Source organism: Centruroides vittatus, unplaced genomic scaffold (genome assembly GCF_030686945.1).
Source record: "Centruroides vittatus isolate TY-2023 unplaced genomic scaffold, ASM3068694v2 contig_460, whole genome shotgun sequence".
Lineage (NCBI taxonomy): Eukaryota > Metazoa > Arthropoda > Arachnida > Scorpiones > Buthidae > Centruroides > Centruroides vittatus.
The window spans coordinates 2,164,174-2,183,058 of record NW_027122256.1 but is presented as its reverse complement, the minus strand read 5'-3'; the positions used below and the strand labels follow the sequence as shown (position 1 = coordinate 2,183,058).

At 27.0% G+C, this 18,885-nt stretch overlaps 1 protein-coding gene across 3 annotated transcripts in view; it reads left to right on the top strand.

Moving 5' to 3' along the window:
* Positions 1 to 15,519, top strand: part of LOC136977538 (leucine-rich repeat-containing protein 24-like) — a 420,341-nt gene extending 404,822 nt beyond the window's left edge. For all 3 annotated transcript variants that reach the window (XM_067273033.1, XM_067273034.1, XM_067273035.1), the window contains one exon: positions 12,464 to 15,519. In XM_067273033.1, coding sequence (XP_067129134.1) covers positions 12,627 to 14,549 — 1,923 coding nt within the window. In that variant the 5' untranslated portion in view covers positions 12,464 to 12,626 and the 3' untranslated portion in view covers positions 14,550 to 15,519. The remainder of the gene's footprint in view (positions 1 to 12,463) is intronic.
* Positions 15,520 to 18,885: the final 3,366 nt, after the last annotated feature.

Here is an 18,885-nt window from a genome sequence, read left to right as displayed (position 1 = left end):
AAATATATAATACATATTTTTTTAATTTATTTATTCTATTTTTATTTTGAAAGATTTTATTTCCTTTGTAGCCTTTCTCTTTGTTTTGCAGCGTAAATAAACGAACAAAATTTAAATTTAAATTCTATAGAATTTTCAAATATAAAGTAATTTTAAAATATTTTTATCAAATCAAAGTATATTTCTCTGTAAATAAATTTACAGAGAAATAACATTGTTGACTTCATAATATAATATAAGGAGACAAAGCTATATATTTTACTAAACAGAGATATTATAGAATAATTAAAGAATACTATTTTAATTGTTTTTATATACACCTAAAAATAGTTAATTTTCGCGAACACAATGATAAAATATCAAATTTTTTAAACTATTTAAATGTTGGTTTTTTTTTTCTTTTTTGTCTATTATTACTTTGCAAGAAAAAATTGACAGAAAAAAGGAAAAATCATAAACGTTTTAAAAACAAAATTTACAAATTACATAAATAAAATATCTTTATCATCATTTACTTTAATATCTTTAATAAGTAGATATTACACAAAAAGAACTTAACAAAACGGTTAATTTTAATTACGTTAGGATTAATGTAATTAAAGCAAATTAACTAAAAATTAAAAATACAAACGAAATGAATAAAAATATTTACTCTTATTATAATTAATAATCTTCGCTTAATTTAAATTTATTCCTTTTTTATTATTTAATTTCTTTCAACAACTTTCTAGTTATATGTTTTATAGACCTAATTAACAGGTTAAATTATTTTGTTTTGGATTTAATTTTACTTTTAATTTAGTGAAATTATCAATTAAAATATAACAAAAATATCTGTAATGTACGTAAAAATAATTTTTCGAAATTTATTCAAACAAAAAGACTTAAATAATATTTTCGTCGCCAAGAATAAACAAGAAAACTTAATTTATTTTGTTGTTGTTATTTTACCTTTTACAACTGGATATTTTCTCATTTACTAGTACTAAATCTTTCAAAGGGTATTATTTATTTAGTACATCTTTTGAAAGATACGTTATCGACACGATAAGAGATCTGTTTTCGAGATAAGACTGTTATAAGAAAAATTGTTTATTCGTGTTTATACGATATAACATTGAAGCCAATCTTCTAAACTACAGTTGTGTGGACAGATTAAGAAAGGTTTTTAGAACCCGTCTGTTAGTAAATTTAAGGTATTAGTTTAACAGATTTTCCATTTTTAAGATCTTTTGGGAAATTACATAGGTTATTCTTGTAAACAAATGAGTTGTTATCGCTGTCTCGCTAAATCTAGGCTTTGGATGGTTTCATCTACTCGTTGACATTTCTTGTAAATGATCCCTAGTTGTTTTAATGAAACTGCTCGCCCGACTGCGGTACAGACTATAAATCATCATTTTGTCGGTGTTAAAGACTCCAAAGTTTATCAGAGTTTCGCTTTTGCTGCTTCTTTTTAATTGCAAATTCGCAAAACGACCCACGATGCTGATGGCTTGTAAATATTTGTCCCTTTTTCTTTCTCTCTGATAACTTGTAAATCTTTCGTATTAAACATAATTAAGCGGAAAAACTAAAAGTACATCAAATTCGAGATTTTCTTTAAGAGTTATTAATTATGTAGCATTCTCAGAAACGGTTAGATAACTTTCATTAATCACTGTTCTTTGACTTTAAATCTCGTTAAATATTTATAATTTAAATTAAACTTTAATACATAAAACTTCATCAAAATATTTATTCATTTCATTAAAATTAAATTTTATTTTTGTTTTATTTCGTATATCTTATAAACCAAAAAAATAATAATAATAATCCTAAATTTACTCTTATATGTACTTTAATAAAGTGAATTTTCGAAGATTGATCCTACATTGTACAAATTTGATACATTTATTTTATTATATCCAGATAGAAGTTTTAAAGTAAATCATTTCTACTTACGTGTAAATTAAATCCATTTGTAAGATTGTTTCAGTAACTGTACATCATGATCTGAATTGAAAAAAATTGATGTAGCAACTTCCTAGATCGATATTAACTGAACAGCTTGTATCTAATGGAGCACAAACAGGACTTCGGATCAGAGAATTTTTTTGTGTGTGTGTGTGTTTTCTTTTTCTTAAACTCGTTTTAACTTCTATATATATAAATGTGCATACGAACATTTGTTTGAATACTTTTCAATCCAGTTTAAACGGAATATGGATCGCTAATCAATCAAGCTACAGTTTTGTAACTACATTTAAATCATAATTAATGCTAAATATAATATCGTATTCGATCAGGTTTGGATTATAATTGAATGTTTACAATATAAACACTGTGATTGAACGAAATAATTAAATTGTATTATGTTGTAATTTGTTCATTCTTCTCTTATTCTCACATCATTAACTATAACAACATGTTTGTATAATCTAGTATTGTTAATTAGCATTAAATATATTACAAGCTTCATAGTATGTTGATGGAGATGTAATTTCGTCGACGTTTTGATTGAAATTTATATTCGTTTCAAGCATATGATATAATTATAAATTTTAATTGAATTTAGATAACTGTGTAGCATTATCGTAGCTACCAGAATGAGAATATTCTGTAATAAGTAGTACAAATGTAAAAAATTAAAAGCGTTTTTATCTTATTATGAATGAAATCTAATGCATCTTATAAAAATAGAATATAAAAATCGAATAAGAATGCATTTATCGTTCGTAAAAGCGAATTTAATCGTTGTTAAAAGGTAATATTTGAAAGAAAAGTCTTTATGTAGTTCTTTCCTATTTTACACATCTGTGGTTTAGTACGTGACGACTAGAACTCGTCACTATCACTCGGGACACATTAGACGAGTTTGTTAAGTCGTTTGTACAACAACACTGCTGACAGGAAGTCGTTTAGTTCCTTGTTTAGAGACTAATGTTTGACTCTGTCAGGAGTTCAGCTAATGCTGTAATTCTTATCAGTAAGGTTTGAAGGAATATCTCCATTCTCCGAGGAATATCATCCAGATACTCCATAACATGAGTATGATTATTAAAATGCTTTCGTAGCAATATTTATCATCTCTAGTTTGCGTAATCTTATCTGTATTCTGTTTTAACGAGATAAAATCAATCTCCTTTTATTTAAGCTTAATATCTCATTAAAATCTAATCTAAATAATGAAAATGGTGCCATTAAATCAATGACAAGAGTTAAAGTCACGATAATCAAAAATGACAGACAACTTAAATAAATATCAAAGCAAGACGAATTATTTTATTGCATTAGGAAGCAATTTTAATTAAAGCCAAAAAAAGAGTTTAAAAGTTTAAAAATATTCATAGAAAAATCATTATATTTCAAGTGCCTTTTAAGAAAATTAAATTGATGATTGCAAAATATATTCAGATTATCTAAATATATTTTCGTCTCGACGAAAAAAGTAATTCTATAATTGAAAAGTTGAAAATATCAAACAAAGTTCGGGTATTTTCTTAAAATCAATTTCTTTTCTTGATTATTTTCAATTCTGAGATAACTGAATAAATAATATTATAATTTTTCGATACTGCATCTGATACGTGATCGGAAAAGAAACAAATTCTTGTATAAAAAAAAAGGAATAGAAATTCATCTTATAGATCTTTTCGTGCCTCAAGGTATAGGCAGAAGCAACCATCTGCTGATAATGGAGATTGAGAATAGTCACGTGATTGGGTGGGGGGAACAAAGTCACGGAGGTGGGGGGCCCCCCATTACACTTCCGATGCTCGGAGAAATGTTGTCTGTAGTAGCTGTAATGTTTTGGATCTATATTTCACCAGCGTAATGTCTTCTCTCGCTGCCACCTGGAAAGAATCCGTAGAGTCTTCAGCAGTTTTCCCCTTCATCTGAGGAAATAACTCCGGTTTGCCTTGCAATGATGGAAAAATCGGTCATTCAATGATTTGATCAGATAAAGTAAAAATAATAATAACTCTCATATCTTCAATATTTAAATAAATTATATAGATTTTTTCAGATACAGTTCACTTTGGCTCTGTGTAATGATTTTCGAGATGTATGATGTGTTTGCTTATATAAATATACTAAAGGAATTTTTACGTTACTGCCTACAACTGTTTACAATTTATATTCTTTCTGCTTTTGTGAACTAGCTTTAGGTTTTATTTCACATATTTCTTTTTTTTAAAAAAAAGGATTTAAAAAGTAGACACAAAAAAGAAAGCTAAATAAAAAATATGATGATTACAAATCATTTCAAAATATTTACACTTAATTACGGTCATTATTTTCTATCTTGTTCTTATCATTCTTTTCTTTTTTTTATTTTTTACAAAACCAGTAACTTAAAGTATAAACAGTGTAATGTTTTACTAAAATATTTGAGGAGTTAAAAGATAAAAATTATAACTTGCTTACGAAAAAGAAACCTTCATTTTATTGTTGCTAAATCATACAAATTCATAAAATTAATTATTGTAGTTCATTTACACACTTTAATAGAAACATAAAGGAGCAGCTGGAAACGGTGTTTGAAAGAACAAAACAAAAACAAAACAAAACAAAACAAGAAAGATTGATTGCGAAAAAATCAATAATTGGAATATGGAAGTACCATAATAAATATTAGTTCTTTACATCGATGTGCAAGCACTATATAGCTATATTCATAAATTTTAGAGATGAAAGAATTTTAAGTTTTATACTATACCATTTTTTCTATTATTTTTTAAAATTTAAATCAACAACATTACATCAACAAAGAAAGAGTTGTACCTTCTGGCAATAGTTGTCTATAAAACAGAATTGTAAGCATTTTAGTTTGTTCTGCATGACTTCAATAATGAACAAGTGTGTTAGATTTGTATTATTTATCTAGCGCTCTTTGCTCCAGGCTAATTTGATGAAACATTCAACATTAAACGTACTTTACCTCTTTCTCCTCCTCCGCCTCCTCTCTCTCTCTCTCGTTCTTTCTCTATTTTTCTATTTCTTCATTCAGTATTTTCGCTAAAATATATAATTCGCATATTAAAACTTCACTTAAATCATTGTAAAAATATAATTAATTTATCTGTTGTAAATTTGTAAAGCTTGTTATAAAGATTATCGTTACTTTTATCGCTACATTTAACAAAATATTTATGCTTCAAGATAGATAGTAATTAACTTTTTCTCCGTCAATTAATGGTAAAATTTAAGAATTAAAATTTATTGTAATAAAAAGAGTTTTAACGACTTTAAAAAAGTTTAAGTGCTACAATACCAAGACTTTTTCTGATAATTCTTTTATACATAAATTCTAGTCTTTTTTCCAGATAGCATTAATTTAAATTTTTAAAACTAAAGTTTCATTATATTAAGATAAAAATGCATAAATTTATTCTAAAAAAAAAAATAGAATACGATAAAAATTTTTATTCAGATATTTTTAATTATATTAAACAGTAAAAAATCATATTTAAAATAATTATTTCGAGCTGGTGAATTAAAATTTATGAGATTAATAAGTCGAATATTTAGTAATAAAAGTATTTTATATTAAATTATTTTATCATTTATCTATTTAGTAAATCAATATTAAGTTAATTTAAAATTTTGTAAGGATCTAAAACATCTTTTGTTATCTTTAATTGAAACATAGATAATGAAAAATTAAACTATTACTAAACATTTTTTTTTAAATTCTTTTTTTAATTTTTTCTTAATCTGTGAAACTCGTTATTTTGAGTGCAACTTGTTGTCGCTAAAGTAATTTTGGAAATTAAACAACGATTTCTTTGACTCTCTTTCAGTCTCGTCAGATGACACCAAAGTAACCACTGGACCGTGATAACTTGACAAAATAATATAAAAGCTTCATTTACCTTTTATTGAAGTAAAAAAAATAATGAATTATAAATCAATCTTTCGCTTACACGATTGAATTTTATGTCATCTTATGGTGGTTTGCTCTCTTACGCTAAGAAGAATGTTCGATTTTTTTTCTCATCCTCATCTCTGACGTCTTCATTGAAAGTTTCTTATTGAAGTTAATAAGGAAATATTTTTATTTTTCGAGTAGAATAAATTGGTTTATAATGAAAGGAAATCCTTACCAATAACAAATATTTTCTAAGATAAATTGACTGGAATAGGCATATCTGTCACCTGCATAAATTATAACATTTCATTTGGTAAGAAAGAAAGATAAAGTGGAAGAGAATGATGCACGGTTTTCTATAATATATATATAAAGGCATTTTATATCTCTTCATTCCTTTCGTATTAAGTATTCTAAAAATAAAACTATAATTTTCTTCAGTTGTTTATTTGCTATATTGTATTTCTATCGTTTCATCATAAAAGAAGTAATAAAACTATAATAAGAAGCAATTTATATAAAATTTTCTCTTTTATATTTCAATTGCGAATGCTTTAGTATAAAGGAACTATCTAAACTATGTCAATTGATGAGATAAAATGTTAAAAGATATTTTCATCTTCAGAAAGTCATTTATATCGTATGACAAAAGCTTATTAATATAAAACATTAGCCACTATTAATCATATAAAATTGCTTCAAATTTACATATTTAACATTATTTCTTTTCTATTTTCATTATTTTTAAATTTCGAATGTTTAAATTATTGTTTAAATACTAAAACTTTAAAAAGTATTTCAATATTTTTATATAAAAAAATAGGGAAAGAATCTGTAGAAAGAATACAAGTTTTATGTGAATAATAAATCATAGAATTCAAAAATTATTATTCCAAGTTAACTTTCTACGCTTTGTAAAGTGAAAATATTTTTATAATGTGGTATTCTAGATATTCTGTGTCATTGATAGATTCTTACATCTTTTTATAATCAAAATCGGGGAATTTTAAGAGTTTATGATGCATTTTTACAGATTTCGAATAAATTTTTTGATGTATTTAAGAACTATTTTCGTGTTACATCATCTGAAATATTTCTCTATACATATAAAATGTATGAGTTGTAAATACTAAAAAAAAAAAAAAAAAATGGGAAAAATACAGTTGAGTTACTTGATTCGAGGGACTCAAACTTCGACCTGTCTAGTTTTTCTTTGTGACTTGGGCATAACCTCGGGCCTTCGAACTCATCGTGCGTCAACTAAGATGAGAAATTTAAGGAAGACTGAACATGATGACTACCTGCACTGTTAAGCAAGAACGGGAAAGCTTCCTTTTCCTTCCTACAAACTTTTCTATAAGAATCAAAGAATCAAACAAGTTTCTAACTGATTAAATATAAACACTTTTGATTCTAATAAAACATATATTTCTAAGAATTTTTATTTATTTATTTTAATATTTCAAAAACATTTCTTTGATTCTAAATCTGTTTGAAGATAAGAAAGTAAATTACTTTAATATTTATTTAATGCAAAAATTAAAGTTTCGGATGTATATTTTAAAATATTATTATAAATACTTTTCTGAAATCCGAATATCATTAAAACTTAATCTGCATATTAAATAATTCTAATGTATTTAAAACAAGAAAATAACATTGAAAAATCGCGAACATTTATTTTCCATATTATCGAAAAAACTGAATTTTGAACAAACTGACAAAGCCAGACATTTTCGATCTCAGAATAGAAAGTAATAAAATTCGAAATTTTCTTCTTGGCTGCATATTTGATGGAAAGTTATAAAAATAAATTTACTTCATAAGTTATCAAAAATCTATAAGAAATTATATTTAATTATTGCTATATTTTTTTTATTAATTTCCCTGCTGAATAATGCCAAAAAAAGTTAATTCTCGTAGAATTTAAAATTATTAAAATTTATTTTTTGAAAAACTTTTAAAATCAATTTCGTTTTTTTACATTTTCAATTTCTAGAAATAGTTCTTATAATTCTCTGAAAATAGTAAGACCTTTAATATATTATATTTAGAAGTAACTGTTTTTGTTGCGCAGATTTTAATTTCAAAAGAATATATTGTACTTTCGTACTGTAAAGGTATTAAAGTTAGATTTGCATTAGAATAGTAGTGGAAAGCATTACGAATCAGTTGACAAAACTGTGACAATATCCACCGTCTTTCAGATCGATATACTTAAATCTAGAAACAATGCTTTTGTCTAACTTTCCTAATGTGTTTCTAAACCTGATATAAAAAAGTAGCGTACTTATAGAACAATCCACATACTATCGGAGTGTTGTACGTATGCCATTTTATGTTTCGAGTTTTAAAAAAGAAGGAGAAAAAAAAAGAAAACTTTACTCTGTAAAAGTCTACATTAACTTCATCTAAAAATGATTCTACTTTATTTAAAATTCAATTAAGAAACTAAAAATGTTAATTAAATGAAAGATTATAAAGAATTAACCTTTTTTATTACTCGTGTATATGCTTCACGTTCAATTTAACATTACTTTATAATTTTAACAAGTGCGAAAAGACATTTTAATATTGTATAAAAATAAAGTCCATTTCTTTTTTATTGTTTTTACATAGATATGAAAAAATACTATAAAAATAATTTAAGAAAATATTTGGAAAAAATTCTATCATCACGCAAAATTCGTTTTAGCGAGAACAAAGTGAAATTTTTATCATAAAATCTATAACGTGCTGGAGGCCCTATGTTTGTTTGCAGTACGTACCTGTTATTATCTGGTATAACATTGTAGTTTGTACAGGTTTATTATTTTAGTTCTGTAAATATTTAAGCTGTTTTGAATAATCGAGAATGTATATCATGGAGATATAAGTTTTATGTAATGCCATTTCTTTGCTAGATTGAATTACGAAAGTAAAATATCCTTTATGTAAACTTCAGCATATTGTGGATTATCCAGATCAATGGGCCATGCCATTTATGAGGAAAATTCGATTCTAAAGTCCTGTGCACAAACCAAACACATTTCTTATCTTAGAAAAACTATTATGTTTCGCTGTCACATCTTTAAAAATACTGATCCTTTCGTGCCAAGTGTTTTTGTTAAAGTTGAACAGAAATTTTGTTATAAGAAAGGAACAATGTACTTCTGCATTTTTCCCTAGAGAAATTGAAATAATTCGATAATGGCCTATCGAAGAGTGATTTTGTTTGTTAGAATTTTTTTCTATCGTGTTTTTGTGTGTTGAACGAACTAGATATAATTCTTATAATTGCCGGCAGACTTGTGTCCAACTAACATTTAGGACATTATGAAGTATTTCTAGATTAAACTACTAAGGATTAAAAGTTGAAGACGAATCTGACGATTTTAAGATGGAAGCCTGTAATCTCCCAATGGAATACCATCCAGGCAGAACGGAAATTAAAGAACTTTCTTCAGCATCTGTGATTAAAAACGGAATAGAATAGCTTAATATCGATTTTTAGAAAGATAGTAGTTTCAAATTAATTCCACGTCCTTTCTCTATAACGCTGAAAATCCCATCCGATGAGACAATCTCAAGATGCTTACACAAGATTAGTCTGATGAATTTGTCATTCGCGTTAATTAATGAAAATTCTCCAAAATTAGTAAATTATAAGAGAATTGCAAAGTAAATTACATATTTTTGTGTTCTATCATATCAATTTTTCATCTATTCAATTTACCACCATTCTAAAAATATGTCTTATACTGTATGTATATATATATTTATATATTATATACCGGGTTGTAAATCTTAAATCTGGATTTTGTTTTTGAAGGAAGCAAATGCAAAAGCTGCAGAAGGCTATTTATGCAGTGCTACATCAGTTCGATCCTGTCAAACATTTTCTGGCATTGGTCCAACAACTACTCCAGTTTTCATATCCATTAAAGATCTCAATAGATAAGAATTGAGTTAGAAAACTAAAGTTTTTAATTATTTGAATACAAAATGATGTTTCTATTGATTTTATTATTATTTTTATTGCATTTAAGAAGCTTAAACAAGTTAATATTCTTTTATAAATATAATAAGAAATCTTCTTAATGGAGTTACTCCTAAATATTTGAAATTTAATCCCATTTATGGTTAAGTGTGTAAGATTATTTTCAATTAAAGTATTATATGTTAAAATGAAAAATTTATTTAAAAAATAAAAACTAAATGCAAAAATTGTAAGATTGCATCCATTGAAAATTGACATTTTAATTTCGATGCCGTAATATAATTATAACACTTTTAACATTAATAAAATTTTTTAAAATGAAAATATGCAATTACAATGTTTTCACTTAAATAGTTTTATATAGAATCTTATAGTAAAATCAATTGATACAGCAACGTTTTGATAGAAGCGATTGACATGATAGAAAGATGGAGTTAAAGTTGGATTCGAATCATGACATGGCAAAGATAACGTCACTCTGACTCCTTCCAGCCACGATATATTAAATCAACTTTAAAGATTTTTTGTTATTAAGTCTCTTTCTGTCAAAGATAGTATAATTAAAATACTTATCTCAAAAATTGTTGATATTGCAATATGTAAATTCTTTATGGGAATGAATAATGTCGTTATAAAGTTGTTCCAAACTTTAAATTTATTTAATAAAACTGTCAAATTTTTAAAATTCCTTTTTTAAAATTCATCATTTTTTGCTAGATAAAATGAGTAACTAAACAAATTACAAGGATTTTATGAAATTAACTTTACATTTGATGTCCTGACAAGATAAAGAGTGAAAGAGATGGAATGATTTTTTTTAATTTGTCAATTTATATAATATAAGAGAACCAAGAACATTTGAAAACTTCAAGAGTAAATCAATGTAGATTTAATAATATAAATCAATTTTCGCCCATTATAACATATTAAGATCTAAATAATAGAATGAAGTATGGTAAGTCATCGTTGACACGCAGTAATTAGTTTACTAATCCATCTTGTGTGCTACGGACAAGAATTCTCTAAAGTTAAGCTTATTAAAATTCTTAGAAATTTAGAATTAAAATTAATCAGATTTTAGCATACTTTGCCTTTTGGGCTTTGAAGAGAAGTAATACAAAGCTTCAAATTAATTCAAATTTACTTCTTCTTTTTAACATTTGCTATTGAATTTATTATATTATTTGCACTTAAGTCTTTTGTGTAGTAGCCAAAGTTTTGGAATATCAGTGAGAGTGTGGTTTCCATGGGAACAGGTCAACTCCAGTCTGGCAGATAATGTGGAGCGGTGTATTTGAGCGATGACCACCATCACACATTACATCCACAATGTGACTCTATGAGTTCCAATCAATAAATTTCTTCTCTTCTAGATACTGAAACAGATATGGTGCAATGACCTTTTTCTGATAAATCTCAGATTGGAATTGAAGAAAATTTTCAGTTAAAGAAAAAATTTCTCGGTTCATCTAAACGTCTTCTTTTCACTATCTATTGTCAGCATCGCTATTTTTTGATGAAATAAGACATTCCACTACGGTAAATTTTTCTCTTTTTTTTTTGTGAAACGAAGACGGTTTCAAGACAAAATCCTGTCATTTGTCAAAATTTTTAAGTATTCGTTGTGCGGAGCACCAAACACTTCGTGACAAAAATGTTTTCTTTCATAAATTAATTAATACAAAAATTAAATATTCATTTAATACTTATACAAAATTAAATCTATATTTACTGTTTACTGCTAGAAATTATTCTAATCCAAGCGTGCAAATGAAGAAAACGTAATATCTACTAATTATGTAACAAATTTAACATCATCATCTTACAATGCGCTTAATACATTTCAAGTAGTAAACTCGAATAAGACGATGTTTATCAGTAGGAAATTGCAAAAGCTTAAGTGTTAGAACCTAATTTCGACTCATCTTGAAATAATATTCCCATCTTTGTCCTTAAACTCTTGAGTATTCTGACACCATCGTGTAACCTTCAGTTCTGACCTGAACATCTTTTTGATTGATTATCTCCCTTGAGAACTGTTGGAAACTTACAGTCGACCAGGTAACGATCGACAGTAATAACAATTTGATGACCTGGCGAACTCTATGATTGGCGTGTGAAAAAATACCAGCTGCTTTAGGTCGATAGGTGAACTGTTTGTATCGGTTTACCATTCGCCGCACATCTTTTATATTTACTGAGTTAAAAGATTAGAAATGAGTGAAATTTGAATCTCATCAATCCGTATTATTTATTTATATTTAAGTCTGATCGATAAAATTAATTACGATTGATTTTTAACTAGAGCTGATTTCTTTAAAGGACAAATTACATTCTTAATGCTATTTATATAATTAATGAAATTTAAATTATAATTAACTTGTAATACCTAGATTTTAATGAACCATTATTGTTAAAGTAAAATGATCTTGTGAAGATTAGTGTCCACATTTATTTGTAATTTTAGAAGGTATATCAAGTACTTTGGACGTTGAAGAAAATCTTTGATAAGTGGGACGTTCTAATTTCTACAAGAATTTTAATTTTAATTCATTAGATATAGATGTAATTAGAGTAATTAAATTTTTAAGTCAGACTATACAATCTTTGATTCTTTTTTCTTTTTACAGTTGCCTTTAGATGAGGCTGACAGCTTTGATAATCTCTCTCGGTTTTTCCGAGGATTCCGGTGAGTGGAATGGAGAAAAATATGAGACTACGCATTTCCTCAAGCACCGAATATTGGTGTTGTGACAGAATGTAGTGCTATTACCTAGACTGGGTCTCCCAGATATGACAGGCTGGCTGCCTGTCAATCATCTTAGTTGGATGACTGTGACCTGCGTGATACTAACGTTGACAGTGAGTAGCAGCGGGTTTCCTTGCCACCCAAAATGCAACTGTATATGGAGAAATGGCAAACAAACGGCTGAATGTCCTAATCTAGGTTTTGATAGACTACCCATGGGACTTGACCCAGGTGTGCAAGTCCTTTATTTATCCCGCAATAATCTCACCTTTCTACCACCCAATGGATTTTTAGCTGCAGGCCTTGTTAATCTTCAGAGATTATATTTATCTCGTTGTGGTATAGAAATTGTGGATGAATATGCTCTGTACAGAATAACGAATTTGATAGAACTTGACCTCAGCGAAAACCTATTGCTTCACGTGCCGTCCGTTGCATTCAACCATGTGCCCCTACTCCGTCATCTTTTATTAAACAGCAACCCCATTTCTTTCATTCCGGCTCAAGCATTTATTGACCTGAAAGCTCTGACTATTCTCGAAATGAGCAACTGCAAGCTGGAAAGTATTGCTGCGAGAGCTTTTGAAGGTTTAGAAAAATTAGAAGTTTTGAAATTAGATGGCAATAATCTCGAAAATGTTCACGGTAAAACAATGCTCCCTCTCGTTTCGCTTCACGGAATTACTATTGACGGTAATCCGTGGAGATGTGATTGTGACCTTAGAAGTCTTCGATTATGGTTGGACACTAATAATGTGCCATATATCCCTCCTATTTGTTACAGACCAGTTAGATTAAAGGGTAGAAGCTGGAGGCAAGTGACTGCTGCCGAATATGCTTGTCCTCCCGTATTCCTCAACACTACTAGTGCTCGTAATGTTCTTGAAGGAGATAACGTTACATTGGAATGCAGATTAGGAGGAGATCCATTACCGGACATTCATTGGCTCTGGAAAGGAAGGGTGCTAACAAACAATTCCGAGCCAAGTTTGTTTATCTCAATTTCGCGAGGAGAACGAGAAAAAGTGTCTAGGTTATTGGTGATATCAGTGCACGATCCTTATGCTGGATACTACACATGTATAGCTGAAAATATAGCAGGGTTGGCTGCAAAAAATTTTACCATTATGATAACTAGGAAAAAAGTTACTGGAGTTAACGTGATAGAAGAAGAAAAGACACAAGAAGTTAAAGAAGAAGAAACTCCAAAAGAAGATACTGGTCCCGTAGCAGGTCTTATAGTTGGCGTTGTATTAGGTGCATTGTTAATAATAATCTGTATAGCTGTTGGTATGTACATATGTAGAAGACCTCCACCGATTGGAAAGCGGCTAGAAGTCAATCACAAATTGGCTAACTCAGTTAGTCCCGCTACTCCTCATGTTTCTACAGAGGATATGGATCTTCAGTTATTAGGAATTTCACCGCTGCAAAAACCTCCGAGAGGATACGAAGGCCTTCCTACATCTGAAGTAGACAGGCAAGAAGCATCGAGTGTTAATGATAGAACTACTCCCCGTGTTTGGTTAATGAAAGAAACAATAGCAAGCGAAATGAGCGGTGAAACATATTCTAGTCCTTCACCAGAGGAAGAAATTAGAACTGTGCCTGTGCCGGTTCTTCCCGAAATTCTTCATGTTAGACTTCACGGTGAACTTATGGACACATTAAAAAAGAAAGCCGATAAAAAGATCCTCGAACGAGAAAGAGGAGACGGTTCTTCAGAAATGGAAGTAACCGATCACGAATGCAACAAAATTGAACTTTCTGACGACGGACAACCGAGTAAAGAAACTTCAGAAGAAAGTGGAAGGGATGATTCTTCCTCTCCTACAAGTACTATCACTTCAGATAGTCAGGAAAGATCGAGTAAAGTAGAAGGACTATCACGGGACCGTCCTGCAACATTTCAGAGGACAGCTGGAGTGTCTTGTGGTTGTGACAGAAACGGTGCCATACACGTTTGAAATGTTCTTGTGTATGTAATTGTGTTATTGATAATGTAAGACGAATTTTAGTACAGGTATATATAATTTATTAACAAGTGGGATTTACATAATATTGTGACACAAGTTGATTTTTATCTGAAAAATTTATTCAAATGAACAAATATGGTTGCTATTAAAATTAAATATGAAAACACGTATGTTTAGATAACAAAGAAAGACATTTAGTTATATTATTTTAAAACAAAATATCTTCAAAATTTCAATATATTGAGATCCCGGCAGAAATATTAATTAACATTACAGTTGTATTTGTGAAATAATCTATTTAAATGAAGTAGGTTATTGAAAATTTGAAAGACTGTCATAAAAAAAATCTGAATAAGAAAAGGTATAATCTATATTACTGGAAATTATTTATTAAAAAAACGTTTATAAATTATGGAGTACGAATCGAGATATATGTTCAGAAAACATAAAAAGTTTATAATAAAGTATATTGCTCAATTAAATTCGATAAAGGAATCAAAATAAAATTGAAACAGTAAAAGTTTTTGTTTAGATAATGGATTCGATAATTCGGGAAATTTTCTTGCTGGATTTTTACGAAGACTAAAATAGAAATCTCTCTGTTCTATAGAGGTGAATGTGCAACAAAGACAGTGTTCTTAAATTTATATTCTCTATAATTGAACACCATTGGACATTTTCAGTGACTATTACGTGTCAATATTATTGAACTGAAACTCATTTTTGATCATTATCTAATTGATAAACAAACAGAATTTTATTGTTTTTATAAAGAATCTTGCGATTTTTCTTCATTATATATATTCATATAAACTTAAATTTGAAATCGTTTGTAGTTTAAAATAAAAGGAAGTGTTTCTGTTATCTTCCGAACTTAATTCAGTTCCTCTCAACTGTTCTGTGTATGTTGAGACAAATTGCCATGATATTAAAAACTAACTTGTTTCTTTTTAAAGCTAAAGTTGTATTCTTTATTTCTAAGAAAACAAATTTATGAAAATAGATAATTAAAAAAGTGAATTTACTGAATATATCACAAGGAAAGAACTACCAAAAAATTTAATTACAATTTGCATATTAAGTTTCTTTATATTCAGGCAAAAAACATAGATGAACCATTTCTTAATGTTATTAGTTTGATTCTAAAATAAATCTTCAATTATCAGATGTCATTTTACTTCGAAAACAAATTAAATCGCTTTAATTATTCATCAGATACCATAGACGTTAATCTGTAATTATACAAGGTTGGAAAATAAGAAAATAGAATTAATCACAGCAATTAGTAAACATCAAACATATTTTTAATTTACGCAAGACAGATTACATTATTAGAAAATAGTAACGATCCATTTATAAAATTTTTTTTATTATTATCAGACATGCCTCTGTGAGAAAATAGTGAAATACCTTAATGAATATTAATCAAGTACATACGTAGACTGCATTTAAAGTGCATCATTGTTGATGTAATTTTTACTCGTTAACTTTCATTATTTTCTTGTTCCATTATATGGTCGCTGTCTTCAATTAAAACCTGTAATTTAGTTAAATTAAAAACGAACGATGCTTCAAATAGAAACGAAGCTTGTTAATGCTTAGAATATTTAAACGAAACTGGACAAGCGTGCAGGAGTGAAAAATTAATTTCAAACTCCTTCACCCATTTTGCTGTGCGTAATGATGCCTGAATGAATAAAAAGTAAAAAAAAAAAATTAACTTTATCGATAACGAAATTATAATTTTTAACATTTAAAGATAATGGCGAGTAGTCGATTTTCGTCGAAAATTTACAACACTCTTATTCCTAATTATTATACCAGTTATATTCATAACAGGGTAATTAAAATTTTATCTTTAGAAGATTTTAATAGAAAATAAAAAAATCTGTTTTAAAATTTATCTAACACCATTGATGTCAAGTACTTCATAACACTTAATTATAACAATTAACAATGATTATATTGCTTGCAAATTTCACATAGAAGATTTTTTTCTTCAAAACATGGTGAATAAACGAATAAAATCAACAATTGAATATTTCAAATATTTAAATTTTCGTATCATTGTTGATTTTTATTTTAAAAAAATACTAAATAAAAAATGTTTGTGAGAAACTCTCGGTTTTACTAATTTATTTATTTTTAATTTTTAAAATTCTCATCAAGTTTTTTAAGCTTAATGAGAGTGTATTCAGAAATTCAGCTTCCTTTTTTTCTTTTAGAAGTTAGCAATTTTAAGAAATCCACAGATGATTGTTATATTGATGTTTGAAGACAAACAAAAACTTAAATTCGATCCTGAATTTCTTACAATTTCAATATATTTTATTTGTTTAAAAGCACTTCTGGAGGTAAATAAATTTTATAGTTTGAATCAGACAAGATTTTAAAAAAGGAATATATAAACAAAGATTCTTTAATGTCATCTAAAACTTTTTAAGCAACTAGTAAATGAGTCTGTTGAGTGGGACTATAAATAAAAGTAGAGGCGCCAGATAAAAGAAAATACCCACAAAAAGAAACGAAAGTAATGTTTGAATTGCAAGAAATAAAGTATATAAACACTGATATCAACACCAAAGACTTCAATTTAATTGATATCGAACTAAGTCAACAGTGAGAAATGAATCAAAAATAAGTGTTTTTTATACTTAAATCTAAAGAAATTAATTTGAAAATTTTATAAATTATATATTGAAATTTTAAATATATAACTTCATTTCTTATAAACGTGGTATGTGATAAATTGCTAGTCTATCAATATCCTAGACTCGTTCTTATAAAATTTATACAAGTTTTTGGATAATTAACTTTAAATTAAACTGTACCAGCAAACAGAAATTTTAAAAAAAATATATGAAAAATTAACCTTTTCTAAAAAGTAATTAATTAGTAATTAACGAAAAGATACAGAACATGCAGATAATTTGTGATTTCATAGCTTCAGAAAAAGAATAATTTCCAAATAATTAATTTATTTAAATATTTTTACATTCATTTTACTAACATTTGCAAAAAATAAATAAATAAAAATAATAATACAGAGAAGAAAAAATATCGATTATTAATTTTATATTTAAAATGTTTACAAGTTTAAGCCATTATAAATTAACGTCATTTAAAAATTATCTTTATTTTTTGGACTTTTAATATTAATTGTTATTAATATTTTAAGCAATAAATAAATAAAAATAATTATTTTTTAAATAATATATACTAAATTAATTTCAACATTAAAAAGAAAATCCAAAATAATTGGAGTATTTTCATTTATTCAAATTCAATAAATGTGTAATTAATCTTCTGTTAAATAAAACACTGATCAAGTTACGTATTATATTATATTTTAATTCAAAATTTACTTTATTACCCCTAGTAAACAAATTTAGATTTATTATAGATATGAAAATTATTATATTACGTATTTATCTAATAAATATTTCTATTAATTACATATTATAATAAATTTTTTGTATAATTTTTTAAACAAAAACTGGGTCTTGTTGAGAGGTGGCAATTATTGGAAGTTAAACTGTATTTTGAGTCTTAAGCATTATATTTTTTACAACAGATCTATATCGCAACTTTTTCCTTTGTTATTAATTTCTAATATACCATAAAGTGATGCTCTTATGCACAAAGGAACACATTCAACATTCGGAATTGTATATTTCCTATGTGTATATATAATAAAGTTATATTCGAAATTGAAGTAATATTCAATAATTAAGGTGGATAAAGAAATTTTTCATCGTAATCTGATAAATTCATTCATATTTGATGTGATTAATAAAATATTCCATAGAAAAAGATAAATTTACTGCGAAAATAAAATAGTGAAATTTCTGTAGCATTTCTATAATTCAGGCGGTACAATCGAATTTTGAAAAGAGTGTACCGGTTTTTTCGGCTCATTGAGATTTCATTGCGTCATAAACAATATCGTCCATCATTTTACTGCAGTTTCAAATTTTAAAGGATTTTATGGTTGAAATGTTACAAAATTTCATTAAATTTTATCTTGAAATTTTTAGAATTAATTGAGTTAATGTCCTGAAAAAAATTACTTTTTCAATAATAAAAATAATTATTATTATATACACAATTTCATAATAATTTTTAAAATTGAATTAATACTAATAACGTTTTTTACCGCCGTTATTGTATAAATTATATTTTATGATAAATTGTTTAAAAAAATTGTGAAACCTTCTGAAAATAATGTTTTACAATATATAAAATAATGAGATGATATTTATGAAATTTTCACAGTAAAATAATAGATCTACAATTTTCAATCTAAGCTATCTTTACCTTATTCAAC